Below are 26,204 nucleotides of genomic sequence, written 5' to 3' on the forward strand. Positions count from 1 at the left end.
CCATCTCCCCCACATTTGCCCTCTCGTTCTCCCTCTCTCCCACTCCCTATATTGTCTTAGAAGAAGGGGTGACATTTAGACAAGGGGAAGAAAACACACTGGCGACAAATATTGGAACTGAGGCAAATAAATCACGAGATAGGAGGGGAAGGAGGGGAGAAAGACGCTGGATGGGTGTTACACCGGGGTTAGGAAAAAGCAAAAAACTAACAAAGCATGTTTAATGACTAACTTACTGTATGTGGTATATTTGGGAATCTAAAACCTGATTCTCTTGTAATATGACATTACTTTATGCTGTAGTGTATAGGAACACAGGTTATCATATATATATTGCATGATTATCTTTTAGTCACTCAGTGCACATCATTTGTATGAGGTTCTGTTTTACTGAGGATTATTCACTCCTTCATTGTCTCCTCTAAATCCTAATTTTATGCTGTTGGTGAAATGCTCCTTTATTGTGCCATTTATTTTATTCAATTGCAGCCAAAGAAAGATTCAACGTAGATATCGACATACTGGTTGTACGTTGTACAAACACACAATGACACGTAATTCTATCTATTATCTAACATGTATCATGATAATTAGACTGATTTTCCACATTCTTTTTGTGATCTTTTTTGATTCCTATTGTCCAAAAAGTGACAAAACACACTTTGAGGGTTAATTTGTTAAGTGGTGTGATTGATTCACGCAGTTTGAACACCTGTCAAACTTTATAATGTACAGAAACCTTAATTGACATTAATTCCACAACATTTAGTTGTTAGCCATTGCTATAGTTAGCCTATAGCAATGAAGTTAAATAGGCATTGCATTATTTTCCATTAGATAAACTTAGCTCTTTGGGTAAACAATATCTGTTAAATATTGAGACTGGTTTGTAAAGTGGGGAAATTAGAGTTGGGGCCAACTTTGGATGTCTTATTTGTAAACTACAGTCGCTGCAGCTTGTTTTTCTTGGTGTGTCTGTATGTTTGTCTGAAATACTCAAAAACTACAGAATGGATTTGCGTAACATTTTGCAGAGGGGGAGGACATGACCCCAGGAAGACCCCGCTCAGTTTTGGAGCAGTTCTAATTAAAGGAGAGGATAGAGGGATTTCTTTCTCTTCCTTTAATCTTGTGACACGCAGCGTGTTAAGTGTTGGCAGAGATATTGTGTATGATTTCTGAGCACTTTTCAACTATCCACCATTTTTGTGGGCATTTATCTTTAACGTTTTGTAATCAGCATGGACACACTGTTTTCTATGACCTTAAATCCCAGTCCAGGTTACTGTATTTACCTGAACTCTTTGACACCTCTAATGGCATCCTCACACCCTCTCTCTCTCACACACACACACACACATTTTGGTCTGTCTATATCTGTAAATACAGGTTCCTTCTAGGCCCCCTTTCTAGGTTCCTTTTTTTTGTCCTCCTCTTGTCGTATCCCTCCTTTGTGTCCCCTGTTTCTCCAAGTGACGTCTTCCGCAGTCTCCCACAGCAACGCCATGGTGATGAGCTGGCCACTGTCATGTCCGGCGCCTCTGTTGTGCTCATCCCTTCACCCCTCTCTCGTAAATAACTTGCCCTCTTTTTCTTATCTTTATCTTTCCCCCATTTTGTGGACATTTTATCATGCTGAAATGGCCTGGTGCTGATTGACTGTAGCCAGGTTTCAGGGTGTGAGGGGCTGCTTGTAAAAGCTTCAGCGTGACATATACGTAGAGATGACTTGCATTCCCTTAGTTATAGAGGGAGACAGCGGCAGACTTTGAGAAACTGAGGTGGGGGCAAACTAAACTGGTTTTTACTTTGTCCACCCATGCTGGATGATGACTGGCCTAATTCAGAGATAGTTGCCACAGGGTAACTTTGGACTCCATGACCTCCCTCTCCAAGGTCATTATTATGAGATACAAATGTGAGAGACCACCTTTTCCGCTCCCTCCTTCATTTTGCATTGGCCCTGCTCTGCACTCGAGGGCTGTACCTGCCTCAGCAGTCTGGGTGTGGATGGAATAATCATATCAGGCAGCAACATGACTGCTGTGCATGAGCACACTCACAGTGCTCAGGCAATGGTATCTCTGCCAACAAAGAGCTGAATGCACTGCTGTGCAAGGATGTGTGCGAGGCGTGTGCACGAGTATTATGGGATGGCGGGTGGTGGTGGTGTTGTCAGGCAGGGAAGTGGGGTGGTGGGGTGGGGAGGCGAGCTGTGCACACGGTGGTGGTGGTGGAGGTGGGGGTGGGTGCTGTTAGAGGGAGCGGACGACCCATGAATATTATGGAGTGATGGTGGTGGTGCTGGGGTGTGTGTCTGTGTGTGGGGGTTTGCAAAGTGTGCGCGTGAGATAGAAAGAAAGGTGCATAAATGGGATGCAGGGAGAAGGAAGGAGGAGTGAGTGTGCTGCACGTGAGCACATGTGAACGCGCATACATGCATGTGTAAGGGGCACTGAAGCGATAGTAAGAGACAACGGGCAGACATACTGTAGGCCTTTGTTGCTATGCGATCTGCATGCACCATACAGTAGGGAGTATTGCAGAGTGGCCATTGGTGTGGAGGGAGCAGTGGAAGGCCTCTGTGCTTCCAGTTTGACTCCTCTGGCCTTATTCCTGCACAAAGTGTGTTTCAGTTAATATAAAATACTGTAATACCTTGAGGAGTAGAGCACAGATGTACAGTACAAGTCAACAAGGTTTTTTCCTTGCATGAAAGTCAAGGTTTATGTTGAACACTGAAGAATTTCATTACGTTCTCAGCGTTTCTTATCATGGGAAATTAAAGACAAATGAAAAGCAATGCATGGTTGCCAGTCTCAAACAAGCAGCAGCATGCCTGTGGTTCCATCAAGCAAAAGCAAACTCATGATGTGCAGCCAGACATTCACGCCAGAAAACTCTTTTTCAAAGTCTAGTTGCAAGGATTCTTTGCATACCAAATATGTCACACTGGGTTTTTTTGGGGGTGTTGTATGTTTATTTAATGAAGCACAAAGTGATAAAAATGGTAATGCAATGAAAGACATGGAGTCTTAGGATTAAAGATCATAAATGGCCAATAAATATCCAGCGCCGGATGATATTGAACACGCTGTGTGTGAAACTATCAGACTGTGTGGAATAAGTAAAACAAAGACATATCAGTATTTCTCTCAGTGCTTTGGTAAATCTTTTTTGCAGGATGACCACGTGTGGCCATCAAATTCTCCTTTTAAACTCAAGAAGAATCAAATGATGGCCCTATTTAATTACTGACTTATTTTAAAAAATGCTGCAGCACCAAAGGCAAGTGGAGTCAATTACCAGTGGAGAAAAACACATTTGTATATTCTATCATGAATCTAGTGTGGAGAACCTTTCAAGGGATTTTCATCATCTTAGATAAAAAAAATGTTTATCTCTTTTGTTCCCAAACGAAATGTCACTACAGTCGTTCGTGTTTCATTAGAATCATTATAGTGAAAGTATCTCATATGTGACCTGCACCTGACATCAGCAGGACCACATACACCTGCCATGCACACCTGCTGGCATATGTCACACTTCAAGGAACTGATGGTGGACGGTCACATCACTGACATGAGACAGATGCATTTCAGAGAAGCTGTAATTACTCTGCCGTGACAGGAGGCCTCAGCCTTTACAAGCCTTTTTTCCCCACCTCATCTAATATTCAGTGTGATAAGGAAGTTCAGCTCAGAGAGAATACACGTGGCAGTGGCAGTGAGTGTCCGTTTGGACTGATTAGACTCACATGAGGCCTTTTCAGGGTTATTTGGGCACATACAACTGAAACAACAGTTTCAAGAACAACAAACACTGCATGAGCTTAAACAATGTTTGGCAGGAGCTTTGATTTATTCATTTATTTATTTGAATGTATACAGACATTAAAAACAACATAGAGCAGAGCTATGCTGAGCTGTAGCGGGCCTCCAACAAATGTTACATTTTTGTACAGTATAATTGCTAATGTGGTTTATATGTGCTCAGACCCTTGATTCTTAATATATTCAATTTGCGTGTCATTTATTGCATCACAGATGTAATCGGAAAAATAACATCTTTCACATGTCGCATTTTCTCTGCCCTGTCGACATCAGGCCAAGACAGTCCTGGCACCAGGGTGACTGTAAAAGCTGCGTGTGGGGGCAACTTTTTCACAAAATAAAGTTGATTTAAAGGTGCAGTGTGCAAGAATAAATGACATGTAAAAGAATAAGTGACTTCTAATGAGAGTGAGACTACAGGTGCTCAGAAATGAAGGACTCTTCTGCTCCCTCCTCCCTCTCCCCAGAAAACTACAGTGACCTTTATATAAAAGACAGGATGTTGCTCTTTTTCATTTGTGTCGTAAACCTTTGCTTCACAAAAGCAAAACTCATGCTTGATTGTCTGTTCAGGCCGATGTAGAAACATGGCGGCATAAGATAGCGGCCTCTGTTAAGCAAGGCCCTTGACTAAAGTCCATGTAATAGGCTTATTTTAAGTTTACCAAAACCATTCATTCATTCATCTTCCACCACTCCATCCACTCTCACACTCACACCTACGATCAATTTAGAGTGTCCAATTTGCCTAATCCCCAAATCTGCATGTTTCTGGACTGTGGGAGGAAACCGGAGAACACAGAAAACACATGCACACACAGGAGAACATGCAAACTTCATGCAGAAAGACCCTTATTCTGACTATTCACTATTTAGGTTACAAACCTTTGTCTTGCTGTAATGACAAGAGTTTACTAAAACCAAACTATCTTTTATTTTTAAGGTATTATTCACTTTTTACACTTCAATTATAGACTTATACAAATATACGTAACGGATAGTCTGTTGGGTTTCTGTCAATAATCCATCCCACAGGCTACCTACAATAAAAGCACTGAATATTTTACATTCTGACTCTCAGTTGTAATCAGCAGGGTAGGCACATACTCATTTCTTTCAGTATCAGTAAGGAAGAAAGGCTTCATTTTTAAAACACTTTTTATAACTCAGTTACAAAGTGTTGCAGAATACATAAAAAAAAACATTTACAGAGGTTACATAAAGTAGTTATGCATAGTTAAATGTTAAATGAGGTAGCTTAGTCTGTAAAATGTGTGTTTACTTTAATTTGTCTTTTTCTTTTCCAATATATACTATAATTACTAATTATAATTGCACCTCTCTAACTGTAGAGGCTGTTCCATAGTGATAGAGCGCTCACTTCGAATTTGAGGTTGACCTGTGGCCTTTCATATATCATTTTCCTACCACGGTGTGGGGAATGTGAGGAGGCCTAAGGTAGTCTGGAGGGGGAGTTGGTGGACGGCCGGAACTAGAACATGGAGGGCCTTGTATGTTTTATCAGGAATGTTTTAAAGTGGAAGGTTGTGAGGATGGGTTGATATGGGATTGATGACAAAAGTTTGTCCTGTTATTTAGCTGTTTTCTTTCTTTTTTTTGTTTATTTTTGCACACAGCATCAGCTTCAACAGAGAAGGAAAACTAAACTCAGGTGGACATACAGTAACTGCTGCTGCTGCTGCTGCTGGGCCTGTGATGTCCACCCTCCATCACTCTTGTGCACTTGAGCACCTGTTGTTGGTCTATGTTGCACTTGAAGGACTTGAGGATGTTGTTACAGGAGTGTATTTGACAAACATCTATGACAGACAGACAGACAGACAGACCTGTTAGACCCACACACACAGACACACACTCTGCTGTAATCTGATCACACAGGAACTAAAGTGAACACTGTGACTTTTTGAAGTAGTCATGCTCACTGCCAGGTGGACATTGATGGAGTGAGTATTATGGTCTGTCACCACTCGACTTCTGCTTCCCTGGAGACCATGTGACTGTTTTTTTTCTTTCTTGTCTTTTAGTAGTTGTACTGTATATTATGGGATGTATGCTGTTACTGCTAGAGTATTATGGTCTGTTTAGGGGAGTGGTGGAGGGGGTGTCACCATGACAACGGGGTTGCTAAGGGGGCTGGGACTACTAGTGGATAGGAGAAGGAGTGTGCATGCAATGAGCCTGGTGCATGTATGTCTAGTGGTGGCAGCGTGCGTGCGGGTGTGTACGCGAGCGCGCGTGCTCGTGGGAGGGGGTGGGGGCAGGCTGAGTATTATGGTCTGTCCGTTGCGAGGTAACTATGCAGAGTCCTGTGTGAGTGTGGGAGGGGGGATTATTATGGGATGTCTGCCCCCTTTGTGTGTTTGTGAAGATGTTAGCTAAGCTCTGTCAGTGAGGTTGGGGGGGACGGAACAACGTGTTTTGGGTCATTGGCGGCTCTTTTTTTTTCTTTTTATTCAGCCAATCATTGGTTCAATGAACGAGCACTAACTGACAACAACTGCCGCACGAACAGCGTGACTTGTGTTCATTCCTGCACCGAGAAAAAGGGCGAGCTCACCTCGACCCGGGACCACACATACACACTACTGTAAGTTTCTAACGTGTCAAGGTAGGCTTTCAACTTTTCTTTTATGTGCTGTTTTAACTCGATGCATTTTTTGCCTCACAGGCTTGGAAATAACTGTGGATCACTTTGCTTCATTCACTCCTATGCAGAGAAAAATACCTGTAAAATCAACAACATGTCAGTGCACACATAATCCAATTATTTAACTTGTTAGAGTTCACACTCAGAAATATACATGTATCCTCATTATTATAGGACGAGTAAGGATCAGCTACAAACCGGTGCCATTTATTATTATTTATTTTCTACCCCCCCTCCCCACACCCCCTCCCTTCCTGCCTGGACACCCCCGGTCCATTCTCCAACAGTCCCACGTCATTTTCCCTCCTCCCTCGCCGACCGAGGAGCAAGGTCTACGAGGGATTAATTCGACCAGCAAGAAATTAAATTAAAACGCTGGGAAGATGTCGGGCAGCGAGGATGACAGGGAAGACTTTGGAGCCGTGGACGAGCGCTCACTACTTCACGGTAAGCTCGCCTTTCCTCTCTCCCTCCCTGTCTCTCTCTCTCCGCAGAACAAGGTCCATCTCCCCGCGACTTGAGCTCGCCTTCACCGAGAAGCTAACGTTAGCCCCAAGCTAGCCAGGAGTAGTCAGCTCGAGCTCGTCCGTCACTCGCCATGACAGATTAGTTCATGAACTTGGCGAGCAAGTGTTTACAGTTATTTTTAACCCTTTCTTGCTCTCCGAACCTCGTGTGTGTTTTCTCGGGTACGGACGAGAGCTGTCAAAGTTTCAAAGGCAAGTTTTAACGCGTGCTCTTGTCGCTTTTACGGTATATGTGTGTTAGCCTGTATGTGCACTTGCATATGTGCGCGCGCGCGTGTACGTGTAGGCGTGCATGAACATCTGCCAAGCCAAGCCATGCCAGTGCGCGGTCCCCCCCCCCTCCTCTCCTCCCTGTGGCCTGCAGCAGTGCTCCTGTCCCCGGCGTCTCTTCTCTGTTGTTGTCTAATGACTGCCTGTCAATGAAAGCAGATGAGGACGAGCCGGAGGATGCTGTTCTGTCTGACGTAGAGGAGGTACCCAAGTCCAAGAAGAAGAAGAAAGCCAAGAAGAGCAGCCGAGGAGAGAGCAGGAGCAGCAAGAGACAGAGACCCATCAGAGAGGTTAGTGCGCTGCTTTGCTGTCTTTTCTATCCAAAATAAACTGGATAGCAATTGTTATACGTTCACTTTTTAAAACTTTATCTTTAAACAACATTGATTTGACATACAAGTACGAGACCATTTCCAGTGGAGGAGACAGGTGCCAAAGTCAACAACCCTTTTCACTATTAACACAGACGCACTGTGAACTTCATGCTGGAGAAATCAAGTGGGTCATTATACAGTCCTTAGTTTTAAACTAGAGAAAGCAGCAGGGTTTAAAGTGAAACCAGCAACAGATTTCAGAAAGGTGTCATTTTTATATTGCATCAAAACAACACAGAAATATTGACCCATATTAGGTTCTTTTAAACAGATTTGAGCATTTATGGTTGATGCGTTATTAACTAAAATGTCCAGTAAGTGTCTAGTAAGTTTAAATTTGTATAACTTTAAGTAACACATATACGTAGATTGCATTTGGATTTAATAAGAGATCTCTTTTGGAGGAATCATTGCAGGAACTCTATCTCTAATCACATGGACATGTCAGGCTACGTACATGTTTCTGCAACTATCAACCTGGCTTCCTTACATGAAGTGGTGCACATAAGTATAACAACAGTGCAAGTGGAATGTCGCAGATATTGATTCATTTCCTGCCTAACAGTGCCCAGTAAAAACAATAACAATGTCTCCTGTGAGCCATCGGGCTCAAATTTAGGGTCCCTCAGATCTACTGGGCTTACACTAAACATCCCAGACTGACTGGTGTTTTTGTAGCCAAGTGGGGAGCTAACACGCTAGTCCTGTTTTACCTGTGAGTTTTGTTTACAGTAGACAGTGGGGCTGACCTGCTGTGAAAAAGATGCTTTGATGGTAATTGCTATGTATCAATTAAGTCCTAAATATGGCAAACCCAATAATTACTGGGTTAACCATTATTTCTAAAGAATAGTACAATTGACCAGAACCTTTTCTGATGCTGTCACTCCTCACGTTTGAGAATCCTGTGTGATTTAAAGAGTCTTTCCTTGAGGAAAAGGGAATTCATCATTTAAATTGTAGTCAGTTATTTTTCTGTGTAATTATTATTAGATGTAGTGACTTTATTGTATCAGATCTATGTGAAATTTGCCATGAATCATCATCTGGCAGAGCTCTGTGACTTTTCATGCAGCCCCCAGGCAAGCATAGTGGCACAGTCCTGACAAAGAATAAAAGCTTTTATTTTAATGTGAAATTTGTGTTCATTTGGTGCATTAAAAAGCACCACTGTCCTTAAAATCTTACTTTGTCTTGTAGGAATTGCCTGTCAGCTCTCCAGAGCACCTGATTGGAAGAGAAACAGCAGAGAGGGATGTAGACGAGGGTGGTGTGCGGTCAGAGAGTGAAGGAAGTGATTATGCCCCCGGGAGGAAAAAGAAGAAACGGTTGAGCTCTGCCAAAGACAAGAAAAAAGGAGGTGTGTCAGCAGAGAAAGGAGGATCATCCAGTTCAAAGAGCAAACGTAAAGACCCAGAACCGGACGATGATGATGACGATGATGATGACTGCCAGGTAAAGATTAATTCATTCTGGGCTGCAGAATGAATAGCTGCTTCCTTTAAGGCTGATATGTCAAAATGACCTCCTGCGGTTGTTCTTTTCAACGTCTCTTCTCCTGTCTCAGCCTAAAAGCTCCTCTCAGCTGCTGGAGGCCTGGGGCATGAAAGACATTGACCATGTCTTCACTCAGGGAGACTACAGCTCTCTCACCAACTACAAGGCCTTCAGCCAGTTTGTTAGGTAAGATAACTATTTTTAAAGCTGTATGCAGTATGAGTACATTTTACTCTGACTCTTTCTGGATATTTAAGAGTTATGAATCAATCAATAATAATAACAACATAATAACAATTTCTTCCTTTTTTGCTTCAGGCCTTTAATTGCAGCAAAGAACCCCAAGATCGCTGTGTCGAAGATGATGACTTTGATGATGGCTAAGTGGAGAGAGTTTAGCACAAACAACCCACTCAAGGTACTGAGTTGTGAAAATGGTCACAAATCTGACTAATGAATGAGTGTCACTGTCCTCTTGTGTACTTGACTGATTCTGTGCTGTGTTCTCCTTTAGGGTTGTGCCTCTGCCAATGCAGCTCTGGCAGCTGCCAATGTGGCTGCAGCTGTGGAGAACATGGTGGTGGCAGGGACAGACGGAGGCCCAGAGACAGGCGCCACCACTTCACCAGCAACTGCTCCAACTCCTGCTGCTGCTGCTCCGACACCTGCTGCACCTCCAGCGCCACCTCTCCGCAAGGCCAAGACTAAAGAGGGCAAAGGTTAGATGACAAGTTGATTGTAATTATGTGCAAATTCTTGATTTAATAAGAAACTTGGTTTCTTATTAATGGACTCACAAAAGTGATTCTTCATTTTATTTTATTACATGAAATGGTACAGCTTAAAACTGTAGTATAGTGTTTTGAATATAAACAATCAACACTGTCTGTGACATTCAAACTATTATCAAATGACTTAACATAATGTTGATTAGGTCTATCAACTCCACATGAAAGTTTGTGTAATGGTGTGTAGAGACAGTTCTGTGCTGCACCAAACGTTATGCACTGTAGCTTTAAATATTTATTTTATTGAAGCTTAGCTCTTAGAGTGTATTTTCTTGACTAAACAGAGTCTGAACCCTGTGTTTACTTAGGTCCTAATGCACGCAAGAAGTCGAAACCTACACCGAAGCCTCCACCAAAACCCAAACCTAAAAAAGTGGCTCCACTCAAGATCAAACTAGGAGGCCTCAACAGCAAGAGGAAGCGCTCATCGGTGAGATCCAGTTTTCGTCTCTTTATATTTTTCATCCTTTATTTATTTAATCACCACAGTCAGAATTTTGATACTATAATGTAACCAAGTATTTCTTTTGTTCTCAATGTTCTCTCTCTGTCACTCTGTCAGAGTGATGAAGATGAACCTGATGTTGACAGCGACTTTGACGATGGGAGTTTCTCTGTGTCCGATGGCTCGAATCGCAGCAGCCGCCCCAAGAAGAAGCCCAAGGGTGTAAAGAAAAAGAAAAAAGGTTGGCATAGAAATAATACTGAAATAGTCCTGCTCTTGAGGTTTTTCTTTGTCAAATAAGCTCAAATCAAGACCAGGGTGAGGTGTACTGCTGCTTTTGTGTGCCAAATTCCGTCTAATTTTCCCACCTAATTTTTCCTGCAACTATTGTGTAAACATCCTCTCTCAGTGGAGACAGAAGATGGCGATGGCTATGAGACGGACCACCAGGACTACTGTGAAGTGTGCCAACAGGGAGGAGAGATCATTTTGTGTGACACCTGCCCCAGAGCTTATCACATGGTCTGTCTGGACCCTGACATGGAGAAAGCACCCGAGGGCAAATGGAGCTGTCCACATTGTGTGAGTACAGTAATCTCACCCCTTGGTGTGGGCCGATAAAGCCACTTAGTTGTGTGTGTTACCTAAGGCTGGGCCTGATTACCTGAGTATGAGACAGCAGTGCAACAATTACACCTGTAATGAAAATACCGTTGTGTCAAAGTGTATTCATGCAAAGTTGCACTGACATGAGAGTTAATAGGAAATGGATTTTGACATTTTTTTGCATTCTCCACTTCTCTTTGTCCTCTGCCCCCCTCCACCCCCAAACCCACACTGCTCATGTTGCCATCTATCCTCTCTTCCCACCTCATGCCTTACCCCCCCACCCTCCCCCATTTCCTCATCTTGTTCCTCCCACTCCCTTCCCTCCCTCCCTCGGCTATGGCTCCATGTGCACACGCACACATCGCACGACCCCTCCACCCTCTGTGCTCTTGAATTCCCCCCACACCCCTCCCCTTTTTCCTTTCACTCCGTTACGCATACCTTCCCTGCCTGTCCACACCCCCCACCCTCTCTTGCATGCACACACGCATGCGCATGCACACACACACGCACACACACCACTTCCCTGTCTGTAATTCTGCCAGGAGAAGGAGGGGATCCAGTGGGAGGCCAGAGATGATCTGTCTGAGGCAGAAGGGGAGGATGAGGAAGACAGGAGGGATGAAGGGGTGGAGGAGGAAGATGACCACCACATTGAGTACTGCCGGGTGTGCAAGGATGGAGGGGAGCTACTTTGCTGTGACACCTGCCCCTCCTCCTACCACATTCACTGCCTCAACCCTCCTCTCCCCGAAATCCCCAACGGAGAATGGATCTGCCCCCGCTGCAAGGTGAGAGCTTTGCACTGGCATCTGCGCGTGCACAAGCTCACGTGGGTGTGCACACAAATTACACATTCCATCTTGCCTTTGCTTGAGATACAGAGCTTCTCTTTTTGCTGTGTATAAGTTAACCTGTAGTATTATAGACAAAACCATCACAGCTTTTTCTTTTGCTATCATGCTTGTAAATTTCACTATACACTATACACATTATACCTAAATTATTTCTCCTCCCTCTGCATTACATAACAGTGTCTACCAATGAAGGGGAAAGTCCAGAAAGTTTTGACATGGCGCTGGGGGGAGCCACCAGCACCCACACCTGTTCCCCGGCCTGTTGATCTGCCTGCTGATGCTCCTGATCCTCCACCACTGGTGGGACGCAGAGAGAGGGAGTTCTTTGTCAAATGGTGCAATATGTCTTACTGGCACTGCTCTTGGGTGCAGGAGCTACAGGTACAAAAAACAATGAGTTCACCCAAAGTTGAGAATGAGCTTTGTGTAGCTGACTTTGTGCAAGTGTGTCACATTTTTCTCATATTTCATTACCTCCCTGTCACTCTCTCCCAGTTGGAGCTGAACTGCCAGGTGATGTTTCGTAACTTCCAGAGGAAGACTGACATGGATGAACCACCGCCTGTGGATTTTGGAGGTGAAGGTGATGACGGTAAAAGCACCAAGAGGAAGCACAAAGATCCTCTCTTTGTCCACATGGAGGAAAATTTTTACCGTTATGGAGTGAAGATGGAGTGGTTAATGATCCACCGCATCCTCAACCACAGGTAGGGCAAACAGTCTCATTAGAATAAGCATCACCAGTAACTTACAATTAAGTATGTGACATTTTGTGATTATTTAATAGTTACATTACTGTAATTCCACCATTTAACAAATACTGGAAATAATATGAAGTTGAAAAATAGTTGTTTAAAGACAGAATACACCCATAACATATCTGTTAACATATCTTAACTGCACATTAGTACACACTTGGATAGTGAACATGGTGATGCTGTGCTGTTGTAATATCGTCTATCCTGTATTTTTTGTATGTTAGTGTGGATAAGAAGAGCAATGTACATTACCTGGTAAAATGGAGAGATCTGCCCTATGACCAGTCAACCTGGGAGAGTGAAGACATGGACATTCCGGAATATGACCCCTACAAACAGACATACTGGAATCACAGGTATGGAGTGACTCAGTAAGTGCCATAGAGTGTTATATGTATGTTTTCCCCTAAACTGCTATTTCTTCTTATAGAGAGTTGATGGTGGGTGATGAGGGCAGACCTGGCAAGAAGCTGAAGAAACCAGTCAAAGTCAAAAAGGCAGAGCGACCACCGGCTAATCCAGTCGTGGATGTATGTATTTTGAAAGTTTGAATTTAAAAACAGGTTTCTTCTTTCCAAACCTGCCTTGCATATTCTTTGCAAGACTAATGGATTATTGATTTATAAAAAGAAGGTTGACTGTCGGGTGTACTTTCCCTGCAGAATAAAAAAGTAACCTGCAGCACAGACAGACATGGCATTGATATTCCTCCTGCTTTCTTTCTTTCTTGCAGCCCACCATTAAGTTTGACCGACAGCCTGACTACCTGGACAGCACTGGAGGAACTCTGCATCCTTACCAGCTGGAGGGCCTGAACTGGCTCAGATTTTCTTGGGCTCAGGCCACTGACACTATCCTGGCCGATGAGATGGGTTTAGGCAAGACTGTGCAGACTGCTGTGTTTCTCTACTCTTTGTACAAGGAGGTAAGGAATTGTACTCTTTATGTGAATGTCTTTGCTGACTTTTGTGTCAGTTACTGCTCATCTTAATGAACTAATTCGCTTCATGTGAATTGTGAATGTAAACCTAGCATATGACTGGACTTTAATGTGTCAGTGAAATAAAAGTCTGCCCTCTCCTGCCAACTAGTGTTACTTGATGGGTTTCAGACATGTGACACACAGTAACTCTGTCCATTAAAGGAGGTGTACCCTAAAGGCAGGGCAAGACAAAATATATACAGTTGTTAATTTACACTTACGGTTGAATTAACCTTAAATCTAACTATTTGCATTTTAATTTACGAAATAAATTGAATTCCACCTGTCCTTCACTGGTACAGGGTCACTCCAAAGGCCCCTTCCTGGTCAGTGCCCCTCTGTCCACCATCATTAACTGGGAGAGAGAGTTTGAGTTGTGGGCGCCTGACATGTATGTGGTGACGTACATAGGTGACAAAGACAGCAGAGCTGTCATCAGAGAGAACGAGTTCTCCTTTGAGGGAAATGCGATTCGAGGTGGAAAAAAGGCTTCCAGGATGAAGGTAAGAACATATGTACTGTACTTGTATACTAGCACGTGCTGTGCTTTAGAAGAGTTAGAATATCTATGCTGCTTAAGTATAGAAATATTCACTCATGCATTTTGGGGTGCTAAATTACTAGTGATGATGTCCTGTGTTCTTTGTGCTTCACAGAAAGACTCACCAGTCAAGTTCCATGTTCTGTTGACATCCTATGAATTGATTACAATCGATCAAGCGGTATTAGGCTCCATTGAATGGGCCTGTCTGGTGGTGGATGAAGCACACAGGCTCAAGAACAACCAGTCCAAGGTAAAATCAGTCAAACCTTGCTTTATACAGTACAGGTTTGTGTTCTTGTTTTTAAAATATTACTGTTATGTTTATTTTTACTGTAGAATTTAGTTAGTGTTCCTATCTACCCCCTCTTTTGAAAATGATAATTTTACCATACCTGTTATGTTTTCATATCTTTTTGATTGTATTTTTTTCATGTCATTGTCTAATTCATTGTGTTTCTCTGGTGTCTTGCCTGTTAATAGTTCTTCAGAGTGTTGAACAACTACCCACTGCAACACAAGCTGCTGCTGACTGGCACTCCTCTTCAGAACAACCTAGAGGAGCTCTTCCACTTGCTGAACTTCCTGACCCCAGAGAGATTCAAGTCAGTGCTTAGCTACATCACATGTGGTTCGCCTTTCTTACACAGTGTGTAGGAGATCACTATGACTCAGCTTGTATTTCTGTTTTTCTTTTTCTCTGCAGCAACCTGGAAGGGTTTCTTGAGGAGTTTGCAGACATTGCCAAAGAGGACCAAATTAAGAAGCTGCACGACATGCTGGGACCACACATGCTCAGGAGGCTGAAGGCTGATGTTTTCAAACACATGCCCTCGAAGACTGAGCTCATTGTCCGAGTGGAGCTGAGCCCCATGCAGAAGTATGTGATAACAGGGGATGTGTAGTAAATAAAATCAATTTTGGAGAATATGTTTGGAGTGATATATAGTCTGAGTTAATTTTCCTTTTTTTCCATAACTCCAGGAAATACTACAAGTTCATTCTAACACGCAACTTTGAGGCTCTGAACACGCGTGGAGGAGGAAACCAAGTCTCTCTGCTCAATGTAGTGATGGACCTCAAAAAGTGCTGCAATCACCCCTACCTCTTCCCTGCAGCTGCCACTGTATGATCCATGTTTTTCACATGTGAAAGAAAATAATGTGCATGTTCGGTTGTAGCAACTGGATTATGAAACTTGTTAAATGGACTCAATATTTGCTCAAATTACAGGAGGCACCAAAACTTCCCAATGGGATGTATGAGGGCACAGCTCTGACCAAGTCCTCAGGAAAACTGATGTTGCTCATGAAGATGATGAGGAAGCTGAAGGATGGAGGACACAGAGTTCTGGTCTTCTCTCAGATGACTAAAATGCTAGACCTGCTGGAGGACTTCTTGGAGAATGAAGGTTACAAATATGAGAGAATCGATGGAGGAGTCACTGGCAACATGAGACAGGAGGCCATCGACCGCTTTAACGGTTAGACATGGACATACATGTGTTTGAATTCCTTCAAATTTGCTGCTATGTCATACGTTTAATGTTGTAAATGCCAAAATGTCTAAATGTCTTTGCTTATTTTTCTGATTTTCATCCCAACAGCTCCTGGTGCTCAGCAGTTTGCGTTCCTCCTCTCCACCAGAGCTGGTGGTTTGGGCATCAATCTTGCATCTGCTGACACTGTCATCATTTACGATTCTGACTGGAACCCCCACAATGACATCCAGGTACGCAGAACCTAACTGCAACACCTTATTTGCATGGGTTTGTTTCTTTATTTGGATGAAAGGTAAGAATTATATTTGATGTTTTTATGTTGTAGGCATTCAGCAGAGCTCACCGTATTGGCCAGAACAGGAAGGTGATGATCTATCGCTTTGTCACCAAAGCTTCTGTGGAGGAGAGGATTACACAGGTCTGTCACAGTTAGCACCAGAAGAAATTATACAATTATACATGAGAACCTGCTCATGTCTTCATCTTCACCCGTTTTGTTCCACTAGGTGGCAAAGAAGAAGATGATGCTCACCCACCTGGTGGTGCGGCCGGGTCTTGGCTCCAAGACTGGCTCCATGTCTAAGCAAGAGCTCGATGATATCCTTAAGTTTGGAACAGAGGAGTTGTTTAAAGATGAACTTGGAGAGGGTGAGATGATTTAACCCACATACAGTAAAATACTGATGGACACAAATAATCTGGCTTTTGTCCTTTTTCTGAACTCTACTCTGATGTCACAGAAGTTACAGGGACTGACTCTGATTGAATTTTATTTGACTTGTTTTGCTTTCAGGAGATAACAAGGAGGATGACAGCAGTGTGATCCACTACGATGACCACGCAATCGATCGCTTGCTCGACAGGAACCAGTCTGCTACAGATGACACTGAGATTCAGAGCATGAATGAATACCTCAGCTCCTTTAAAGTGGCCCAGTACGTGGTCAAAGATGAAGAAGATGAGGTATGAATTTGTCTGAATTTGTGTGAAATTTGAGTGGGTTTCTGTAGTTGTAGCATAATTGCCTCAAATATTCTGAAATTTAGCAAGAACTTCCTCTAACATTGTTGTTCAGCCCTGTACAGACAATGTTAATTAGTTTTTACTCACATAAAATGTCTTAATTTGAATACCGTACACATGCACTCTCTGTACTGTCTAATTTCTTTAAGGAGGAGGAGGTGGAAAGGGAGGTGATCAAGCAAGAGGAGAGTGTTGATCCTGATTACTGGGAGAAGTTGCTTCGTCACCACTATGAGCAACAGCAGGAGGATCTCGCCCGCAATCTGGGCAAAGGCAAAAGAACTCGAAAACCTGTGAACTATAATGACGGCTCCCAGGAGGACCGAGGTATAAGACAGGGTACAGAACAACATATAATGAAACCTCTTCATGTGTATGAATGCTGTGCTGTTAGTCTGTGTTTGTTGTTGGTGTGCCTGTGATGATGTTTTGTGAAATAAGATAGAGCATAGTAATGTGTTTATGGCTGCAATGAAAGTATTATCAGTTTAAAATATTTCTTATTAATCTGCTAAATAATTATTTAAATGACAAAGTCCTCAAATGTTTTGTCCACAAACCAAAGACCTTCAGTTTACTGTCACAGAGGAGCAAAGAGACCAGAAAATATATAAATGAAATATAAAACAAACTAGCTGTCTAATTAGTTGATTGTCACATTGATTAATTGTTATAGCTCTGAAGATTTTCTCTGACAAAGCTTTAGAAAGACAATATGTAATCCCTTGGAAATGACAGAATCACAACATATCCAGGAAAGATTTGCTAAATAATACACACATTTTTAACACCCACTCATGTACACATAGCTGTTTTGGGTTGTTACCCATAATACGCTGTGACAAACAACAAGTTAGTAGACAAAGATGCTGACAGTGTAGTGTAACTATTGATGTAGAAATTCAATTTCATTTTCAGAAATAAGCCCTAAGGACAAATAAATGTGGATAATAAGTAAAAATGTGATGTTGACATCAACAGCTCCATCATGATGACTTTAGACTTACTTTTTGTTAGTGAAGTGATTTGCTTTTCTATTTTTTTTCTTTCTTTTTTCCTTACTTTTCTGTCTGTGTGTGCTTTGTTTAGACTGGCAGGAGGATCAGTCAGATAACCAATCTGATTACTCAGTGGCCTCAGAGGAGGGCGACGAAGACTTTGATGAACGGACAGAAGGTAACGAAACTGTTGAATTCACTGCTTGTTTTACCATGTGTGTCCTTCTGTGGTAAAGTAGCTTCTCTCTTACTCTGTAATAATAAATGTTGTATTCATTGATGTGGTCATTGTGCTGCTCTTTAACTTCGCATCCTAACAATTTGGAGGTAGTTCATGCTTATGAATTTACAGATTATAAATAATCTCAACACTTAAAGCCCCATTTGTGTCATTCACTAACATCCTTCAAACCATCCCTGCAGATCTTTATTCAGACTCAGACGACAGCTACGATATCCACATTGACAACTTCAACAACTCAGGAAACAGCACTTGTTGCTGCATCATCTGCACAGAGCGTAGAGAGGCAAGAAAAGAAATAAAGAGAATAGCAAAGGAAGAAAAGGGAAAGAAAAAAGCAATAACTCAGGAAAAATAAATGAATCCGCTGTCCCCTAACACTTAAAGAAGTTAATGTGTATTCAATTCATAGTGACTATTACCTGGGGTAGTTAGAAATGTGTATTATGGATACATAAAAATGTCATTAATTATTGTTTCAAAACAAATTTGTCCCTTTATGTGTTAGTATTATTTTATTTATAGGTGTAATAAGTTGTAAATGTTCTGTTCTAATTTTATACATTGTTCATTCATTCAGTTCTGGCTCTGTTCATACAGTTTTATTAAATGAAGTACAGTGTCCCACAACGCTGCTGTCCATTGTAAGTGTTTTAGAAGGCTTCATGTTTGAAGAAGAAGCTTGTAATGTAAAAGTGTGGACAGGTTGTGAGGAGGTACAACTTCAGCAGCATCAGTGAAGAGTGATGAGCTGTAAGTGGAACATCTTCACAGAAAAGCGTTAAAGACGTTAAGAGCACACATGACCATACATCAGCAATTCTCACTGTATTGACTGTGGCATGTACACAGAATTTCCAACATGCTAACAGCTTATATGTTGTTACAGCAAACGCCCGAAGACCAAACCGTAAAGGGCTCAGGAATGACAGGGACAAACCTTTGCCTCCGCTGTTGGCCAGGGTCGGAGGAAACATTGAGGTGAGTTTTCTGCCAAATCCAGTCATCTGGTTTCCTCTAATGGTCCAGTGCCTAATATTTGGAGAGTTTACTGGCAGAAATGAATATACTACCCCAAAATATGTAAGAGTGTAATTGCTTTATAACAAAAATCTTACAACACCATGTTTCTACAGCAGCCCGAATGGACACATCAGCCAAAACCTTTGTCAGGGACAGTGGATGAGTGTAGATTGTTGAGAATGAGTGTAAACATATTTCTGGTATGCAAGGGCCACCGTAGTTCCCTGATGCACTTGGGAAAGGGATGGGTGAGTGGAGGATTTAGGTGCAATTTGCAGTCTCACAATTAGATATAATTCATTCTTAAATCACAGTTACAGACAGGATGTTACCCTAGTCCTGAGTTTCCTCTAAATGAACATTCAGCACAAAACATCAAGAAACAGAACAGTGGGGCTGCCATTTCACTTGTTTAACCTTGCTTCCTTTTATGCCGCGCACCTTTCAGGTGTTGGGGTTCAATGCACGGCAGAGGAAGGCTTTCCTGAATGCAGTGATGCGTTATGGGATGCCTCCTCAGGACGCTTTCACCAACCAGTGGCTGGTGCGGGATCTCAGAGGGAAATCTGAGAAAGAATTCAAGTGGGTAACATATATTTTAGTGTGATACATGTACTACATCTGTCATTTTGTTTGATTTGCAGTTTATTTTCGTCATGCATCCTTGTCAAATGTGTGCATGTATATATGGGGACATGCCTTCACTGTCTCCTTCACACATTTTCAGGGCTTACGTGTCCCTGTTCATGCGTCACCTTTGTGAGCCAGGGGCTGATGGAGCAGAGACCTTTGCAGACGGCGTCCCGCGTGAGGGTCTGTCAAGGCAACATGTGCTTACGCGCATTGGTGTGATGTCCCTCATAAGGAAAAAGGTAATATGAATACACAGCACAAAGCATTTAATGGTTCACACAGCGTGTTTATGACTTCTTATTATTACTCTTTTACTATTTTAAGATATAAAATGAAATGACTGACAGAGTGACATATTGAAAACAGGTGCAGGAGTTTGAGCATGTTAATGGTCAGTGGTCAATGCCCTGGATGGCAGAACTGGAGGAGAACAAAAGGGCTGTAGCTTTGGCTGCAGGTGAAGACCCCAAGACTCCTTCTACTGGGACTCCTGCAGACACACAGCCCAACACTCCTATCCCAGGTAAACACATGCACACATGCACACATTTATACACCAAGGTAATTTCATTTAAGTTTCAAAGCAGAAACATTTGTTTTGAAGTGTCCTACAACACACATACATATACAGTGGGCGGCCACTTAATTAGGTACAAATGGTGTGGTGTTCTGCTGCTGTATCTGCTTCAAGGTTCAATGTCTTGTACTTTCAGACATGGTTGTCTGCATACCTAGGTTGTAATTTATTTGAGTTACTGTTGCCTCTCTATTATTTTGAACCAATCTGGCCATTCTTATCTGACCTCTGTGATCAACAAGGCATTTTTGTGAAGATAATTAATGCTCACTGGTTATTGTCTTTTGTTTGGACCATTATCTGTAAACCCTGGAGGTGGTTGTGCATACAAATGAGAGTAGCTCAGAATTTTCTGAAATGCTCAGGCCTGCTGTTCTGACACCAACGACCGTGCTACGTTCAGTCACTTAAATCATCTTTCTTTCCCAAGCTAATGCTCAGATTGAACTTAAGCACGCCTGCTTTCTTGACCATACCTACATGCATTGAGTTGCTGCCATGTGATTGGCTGGGTAGATGTTTGCTGTAGCAAGCACTTGAACTGGTGTACCTAATAAAGTGGCTGATTTGACCACCACAGGCATAAGCCCAACTTTTGCTACATCCAAAATTTTAATGCAGTTATTGTTGACAATTTAGGTTAGGCTAACGCCCTCTTGTGGCTACATCCATAAAACTATGAGACGAAGTCTGAGACCACCACATTGTTGTGATATAAGCAGAACAGAGGAAGGATTTTAACATACACATAATTTTTACAGAGGATTTATCTAAACTTGAGGACAAAGATGACTTAAAGAAGGAGGGAGAGGATGGCAAGGGAGCTAAGAAGACAGATGATCCAGAGGTAAATTCTACTATCAGCCATTTTTATGATTGGTAGAAATATTATTCAGAATTGGATTTATCTAATTTAATCCTAAATATGTATCCCAAAGATAATTGAAATCCCAGATGAGTCAGAAAAATCCCCTGCACCTGAAAAGAAGGAAGGAGAGTCGGACGCTGCAGCAGGTAAGGAGGGGAAGGAGACTGGAGCTAGAGAGGAACGGAAGGAGAAGGAGGCTGAAGACACGGGGACAAAGGAAAAAGAGAAGGACCAGGCTTTGGACGTGGGGGAGAAAAGTACTGTTAAGGGCAATGGTCCAGAGGGCATGCTGGATTTAGAGGAGGACAACTCTAAAGGTGAGATGGATGATAATAATGCTTTTAAATGTTTCAAATCTACCTTCTCTTTGATTCTAACTGTTTTTTTCATTTCAGCTGAAAATGGCAAAGATGAAAAGATGGACACCACTTCATCCACAGAGGAGAAGAAAGGTACAGACAAGTAAAAATTCAAGTCAATAAAGAGACTTAAACATTATAAAATATAAAAGAAAAGTTGTGTGTCATGAATAAATGCCTAAATGTAAATACTGTACAACACATAACATCATTTATTTCCATGAACATTTCCATAATGAGGTCATGTCTTTTCAACCGTGTTGCTGTTTTTGTTTTCTAACAGATCAAAGAGAAGAGAAGGATGGTGTAAAAACAGACGAGTCTGGCAAACTGCAGAATGGAGAGAACACCAAAGACGGGGGAACAGCTGCACCGGTGGTTAACGTCAGCGAAGAAAAGAAGAAAGCCACCAAGCAGAGGTTCATGTTCAACATAGCTGATGGAGGATTCACAGGTGGACACACACACACACACACACACACGCACACACTTATATGTAGAGTATATACACACACACACTCACTCAGTAAACTCATTTGACTTCTCTGTCCTCTTTTCCAGAGCTTCATTCTCTGTGGCAGAATGAAGAGCGAGCAGCTACTGTCACCAAGAAAACCTTTGAGATTTGGCACCGTCGCCATGACTACTGGCTACTGGCTGGCATCATACAGTATCCTTCCAAATGTACAACTGACAGAAAGATCTAAGCTACAACCATGTTATGTCATTTTTGTTCAAAAATACATAAATTGTGCTCCTGGAACACATGCAATTCACACTAACCTGTTGTTTCAAAGCCCAGAAAAATAGAGATATGAAAATGCTACTATCTCTGTGTTTGTGTACCTGAATGGTCATGTGATATGGGTGTTAGGTATGGATGCAGGCTACTTCTGATAACACAGTGGAAATGCTCAAGAAATGTAGTGGTGTGGATGTGGCCCAGTTAAACTCGCATGTGTAATAAAGACACATTTGTCATCCCACTCATAGTTGAATTGGAAATTTAGAGATCAAACAACATTGGTAAATTAATTACAAATTATAATGATCGTTAGTTGCTGTTTCATATTACATTAGTGCAGTATGAAACACAAATACCACACTGCATACTGTTTTCTGTGAGAAAGAGATTCCTGGCTTCAACATTTTTACAGAATACCTTTTTTATATATTTTTTTACTAATCTAAGTGATTAGTAAACATATTTTTATTGATCCATGCAGCTAAAAAATTTTTTAGTTTAATACATTTTTACTTTTGGGAGATTTAGTTGTTCACAGCTTTGATACGTCATTAAAGGAAAAATTATTCATGAATATTCAGGGTAAATAGGAATGCTTATTAGAAGTGTGCTGTAACAGCATCCAGCATCTCTCCCTCCCTTGATGATAATATGACCCACACAAAACTGTTGTTACCCATAACCCTGGCGTCTCTCAGCCATGGCTACGCTCGGTGGCAGGATGTACAGAACGATGTGAGGTTTGCCATCCTCAATGAGCCTTTCAAAGGGGAGATGAGCAGAGGAAACTTCCTTGAGATCAAGAACAAGTTTCTTGCCCGCAGGTTCAAGGTGAGCTGAGTTGTTGCTACGTTTCCCTGCGACTTCTGTGTGTGATTTATATCTCACTGAGCATTTCTGTGTCTTTCCTGTAAAGCTACTGGAGCAGGCGTTGGTGATTGAGGAACAGTTGCGGAGAGCGGCCTACCTGAACATGACAGAAGACCCGGCTCACCCCTCCATGGCCCTGAACACTCGCTTCAGTGAGGTGGAGTGTCTCGCTGAGTCCCACCAGCACCTCAGCAAGGAGTCCATGTCAGGGAACAAACCTGCCAACGCAGTGCTGCACAAAGGTAAACATATGGAATACTGTATATGTAAGAGGCAGGTTAATGTTAATGACCTCTATTATCTTGACTACAGAAACATAGTAACTGTTGTGTAGTGGTAATTATAATATGATAATACACAGCAACTTTCAAAACACACGAAGTGCTTTACATGTCACACTGCATTAAATGAGGGGACAGGAAATCAAAATAAATATAAATATTCCACAGTGTTATCTTACAATATGTTTTCTTAAGCTGAGTTTGAGAGAGGGATAGTGTCAGGACAGACTTTGTGTTTTAACACAGATATTAACATTTGTGTACTCCAATTATAACTGCACATGTAACCACATCAGGTGCAAAAGGTTAAATTGGAGCAGCTTTCACGTTTGAACAAAAACAGCTTGTCATAACCTCTTTTGAGAGAAAATAGCACCGCTACCACTCAGTAATCCATTTGTGGTGTTTAAGAGGGGCCTGCCTTCACAATTTTAGAACTCCAGCTAAGAAAGGCTTCTCAGTAGTCCATAAAATGTCACAAAATAGTGAAAATGTCAATTGTAAATCTCACAGTCCATGTTGACATCCTCAAAATCCAAGCACCAGTATAAAGCTTAGGTACAAAGCTTGGGTTTAGACACAGGAACATTTTAGAATTTTTATAATAGTTACTGACTAGTTGACTAGTTTGGATGCTGTTATAGTGTGATGTTGTATGGTGTGTCAATGTCATCACAATATTCTCAGGTTATTTTACTGAGTGGTTATAAACAACAACTTTCACCTTGTCCTCAGGACTACTTCTGTCTCCCATTCATTTCTGTGTGGAACTTATAATTGCAAGGCTTTCCTTTCCATATCCAGCCAGTTCAGGAGAGGGATCTTATTTCATTTGTCTTGCCGGAAATATCACTTTCTGTCTTGTCTAATAACAAAGCAGGCAGCAGATAAGTTGCCACTAAATCCCATATATATATAGTCCACTTAATGTCAAAATGTGATCCAAAACCGTTGATCTCCCTGCTGGGGTAGTGTGGGTGGCAGGAGTATGCAGAGCAGAACGGATGCACTTTTCAAAAGAAAACAGAGAAGTATGGATGCAGCCTGCTTCTCATCCTGACACTATCATCAATATCCCGTTGCCTATAACAGCAAATTCTGCTCCAGATGACTGCATCTTAAAAGTATGGAAACATTTTACCCTTGTGTTGCAGGAGAAATGCTAAAGCAGTCTTTTAATTACACTATTACATGTTCTAATTGCAGTTCTCAAACAGCTCGAGGAACTGTTGAGCGACATGAAGGCTGATGTCACACGTCTCCCAGCAACCATTGCCCGGATACCCCCGGTTGCTGTTCGGCTGCAAATGTCCGAGCGAAACATCCTCAGCCGACTGGCCAGCCGGGGTCCAGACGTCACCACCCAGAACCAGTCACAGACCTCACAGCAAATGCAGGTACCTCGCTGACCAGTCACACTGCATACTTCACACTCATTGACTAAAGCCAGTCGCGCTCACCTCCCCGCCATGTAGCAGACTCCTCCCCCTTGACTGTCATGTACAGCTGTCAGGCTATTCGTCCTCACACTGCACCTACCATCCATCTCTGGACTCAGAGGAACATCAGCTGTGCTGCTGGACTTTGAAAAGACTGGAACTTTAGACGTAGGAGAGGAGTGAACAGAAGAGTCCTCTCTCTTTCCGCTCGAAACAGGTCGTTCTCCTCAACTGGGGTTCAGATTTAACTCATCCAACCTGAGGACTGTTGTCGTGACTGTACTAGAGACAGCGCCACTGACCTGTCCTGCTCTGTGTGTACAGCAGTTTCAAACTTGTGTATGTAACTTTGTGTATCATTAAGCTGACAGGGATAGACAGGAGTGAAAGCAGCATGTTTGCAGTATACTGATGCTTTGTAGTAACCTTTGGATTATTAAAGAAATTGAGGGATTTTATTGTGCTCATTTTCACATGTAGAAAGTTGTGATATTTCAATGTTTTGTTTTTTTCAACTCTCATGTTCTCACCTGCGTGCGTGTGTGGAGAGACTGAAAGAGAGAGAAAGAGAGCGTGTGTGTGTGTGTGTGTGTGTGTGTGTGTGTGTGTGTGTGTGTGTGTGTGTGTGTGTGTGTGTGTGTGTGTGTGTGTGTGTGTGTGTGTGTGTGTGTGTGTGTGTGTGTGTGGTTACCTAGAAGCAGGGCATACTGATGTGCATCTCTACTGCAGAGTGCCCCCACACTATGAGAGACTCTCACTGTTACCTCCTTCTGGGTCCTTACCCTCCATCCCAAACCTCCACCTGTTCAGTCAGGTGATCTGATTCATCTTCAGCCCTTTCCCTAACCAGCACCTTGACATTCCTCACTGCATCACAGATCTGCTCCCTGGAGATTTACCTGCCCGAACGTATGGACATGCAATAGCTCTACAACATTTAGTTCAATTGAAAGGTTTGAAGGACGATGGCAATCTTAATTTAATTTCTTGTCTGTTCTGTTGTTTTACATAATTGAATATTATTGTAATTATTATTATGGTTACCACCTTGTTGTTTTTATCATTGCTGTTTTTATGGACTACTAAAATAAAAAGTCAACAGTTTATTAAGGTTTATCCATTTCATGTAAAGTCAAAGATGTATGGTGAGTTCATAATTTGTTCCTAACACACTTATATTATTTGTTAAAAATCTTCTTCATGTCCAGATAGCCATCGATAAATAAAGTTGTCTGGGGAAAAAAGAAACAAAGGTCGGTGTCGGAGAAGGAGATAGGAGTCAAAGCTCCGCCCTTAAGACAAAAAATAACGTCCATCACTGTAAGAAGACACTAAACATTATCACAATTAACTACACACATATAGGCAGGTTGGTGAATGATGGGTACGCAGGCATTTATCACAGCAAAGGCTACACACACTGCATTTAAAACCTAACTTTTAAATATAAACAAATGTCCATTATATTCAAATCATTGCCAAATGAATTCACACAAT

General features: G+C 42.1%; 1 protein-coding gene across 4 annotated transcripts; it reads left to right on the forward strand.

The window, feature by feature from the left end:
* Positions 1 to 6,187: 6,187 nt before the first annotated feature.
* chd4b (chromodomain helicase DNA binding protein 4b) lies at positions 6,188 to 25,161 on the forward strand. Of its 4 annotated transcripts, XM_044033125.1 has the most exons (41): positions 6,188 to 6,441; positions 6,523 to 6,597; positions 6,789 to 6,948; positions 7,458 to 7,588; positions 8,873 to 9,127; positions 9,240 to 9,355; positions 9,488 to 9,587; positions 9,684 to 9,888; positions 10,266 to 10,387; positions 10,520 to 10,643; positions 10,812 to 10,984; positions 11,557 to 11,802; positions 12,046 to 12,249; positions 12,364 to 12,575; positions 12,851 to 12,982; positions 13,057 to 13,156; positions 13,360 to 13,551; positions 13,911 to 14,111; positions 14,265 to 14,402; positions 14,633 to 14,754; positions 14,856 to 15,029; positions 15,134 to 15,275; positions 15,383 to 15,632; positions 15,756 to 15,880; positions 15,976 to 16,068; positions 16,157 to 16,298; positions 16,444 to 16,613; positions 16,823 to 17,012; positions 17,763 to 17,849; positions 18,802 to 18,893; positions 19,384 to 19,517; positions 19,663 to 19,807; positions 19,935 to 20,091; positions 20,907 to 20,992; positions 21,084 to 21,330; positions 21,409 to 21,465; positions 21,656 to 21,826; positions 21,934 to 22,042; positions 22,816 to 22,948; positions 23,034 to 23,229; positions 24,475 to 25,161. In XM_044033125.1, the coding sequence occupies exons 3-41, from the start codon at positions 6,885 to 6,887 to the stop codon at positions 24,675 to 24,677; spliced, it is 5,940 nt and encodes a 1,979-aa protein (XP_043889060.1). In that variant the 5' UTR covers positions 6,188 to 6,441; positions 6,523 to 6,597; positions 6,789 to 6,884; the 3' UTR covers positions 24,678 to 25,161. The 4 variants fall into 4 exon arrangements, with proteins under 4 accessions (XP_043889060.1, XP_043889059.1, XP_043889062.1 ...); XM_044033124.1 differs by lacking the exon at positions 6,523 to 6,597 and having other exon boundaries at positions 6,188 to 6,462; XM_044033127.1 differs by lacking the exon at positions 6,523 to 6,597 and having other exon boundaries at positions 6,188 to 6,462; positions 16,823 to 17,000.
* The last annotated feature ends 1,043 nt before the right edge of the window (positions 25,162 to 26,204 follow it).

Source organism: Solea senegalensis, linkage group LG9 (genome assembly GCF_019176455.1).
Source record: "Solea senegalensis isolate Sse05_10M linkage group LG9, IFAPA_SoseM_1, whole genome shotgun sequence".
Classification (NCBI taxonomy): domain Eukaryota; kingdom Metazoa; phylum Chordata; class Actinopteri; order Pleuronectiformes; family Soleidae; genus Solea; species Solea senegalensis.

Excerpts from the sequence above, each read along its gene's own strand:
- chd4b (XM_044033124.1), top strand. The coding sequence starts at position 6,885 with ATGTCGGGCAGCGAGGATGACAGGGAAGACTTTGGAGCCGTGGACGAG. Across the intron at positions 7,589-8,872 it reads GACAGAGACCCATCAGAGAG|GAATTGCCTGTCAGCTCTCC; the intron begins GTTAGTGCGCTG and ends TTTGTCTTGTAG. Across the intron at positions 22,043-22,815 it reads CTACTGGCTGGCATCATACA|CCATGGCTACGCTCGGTGGC; the intron begins GTATCCTTCCAA and ends GGCGTCTCTCAG.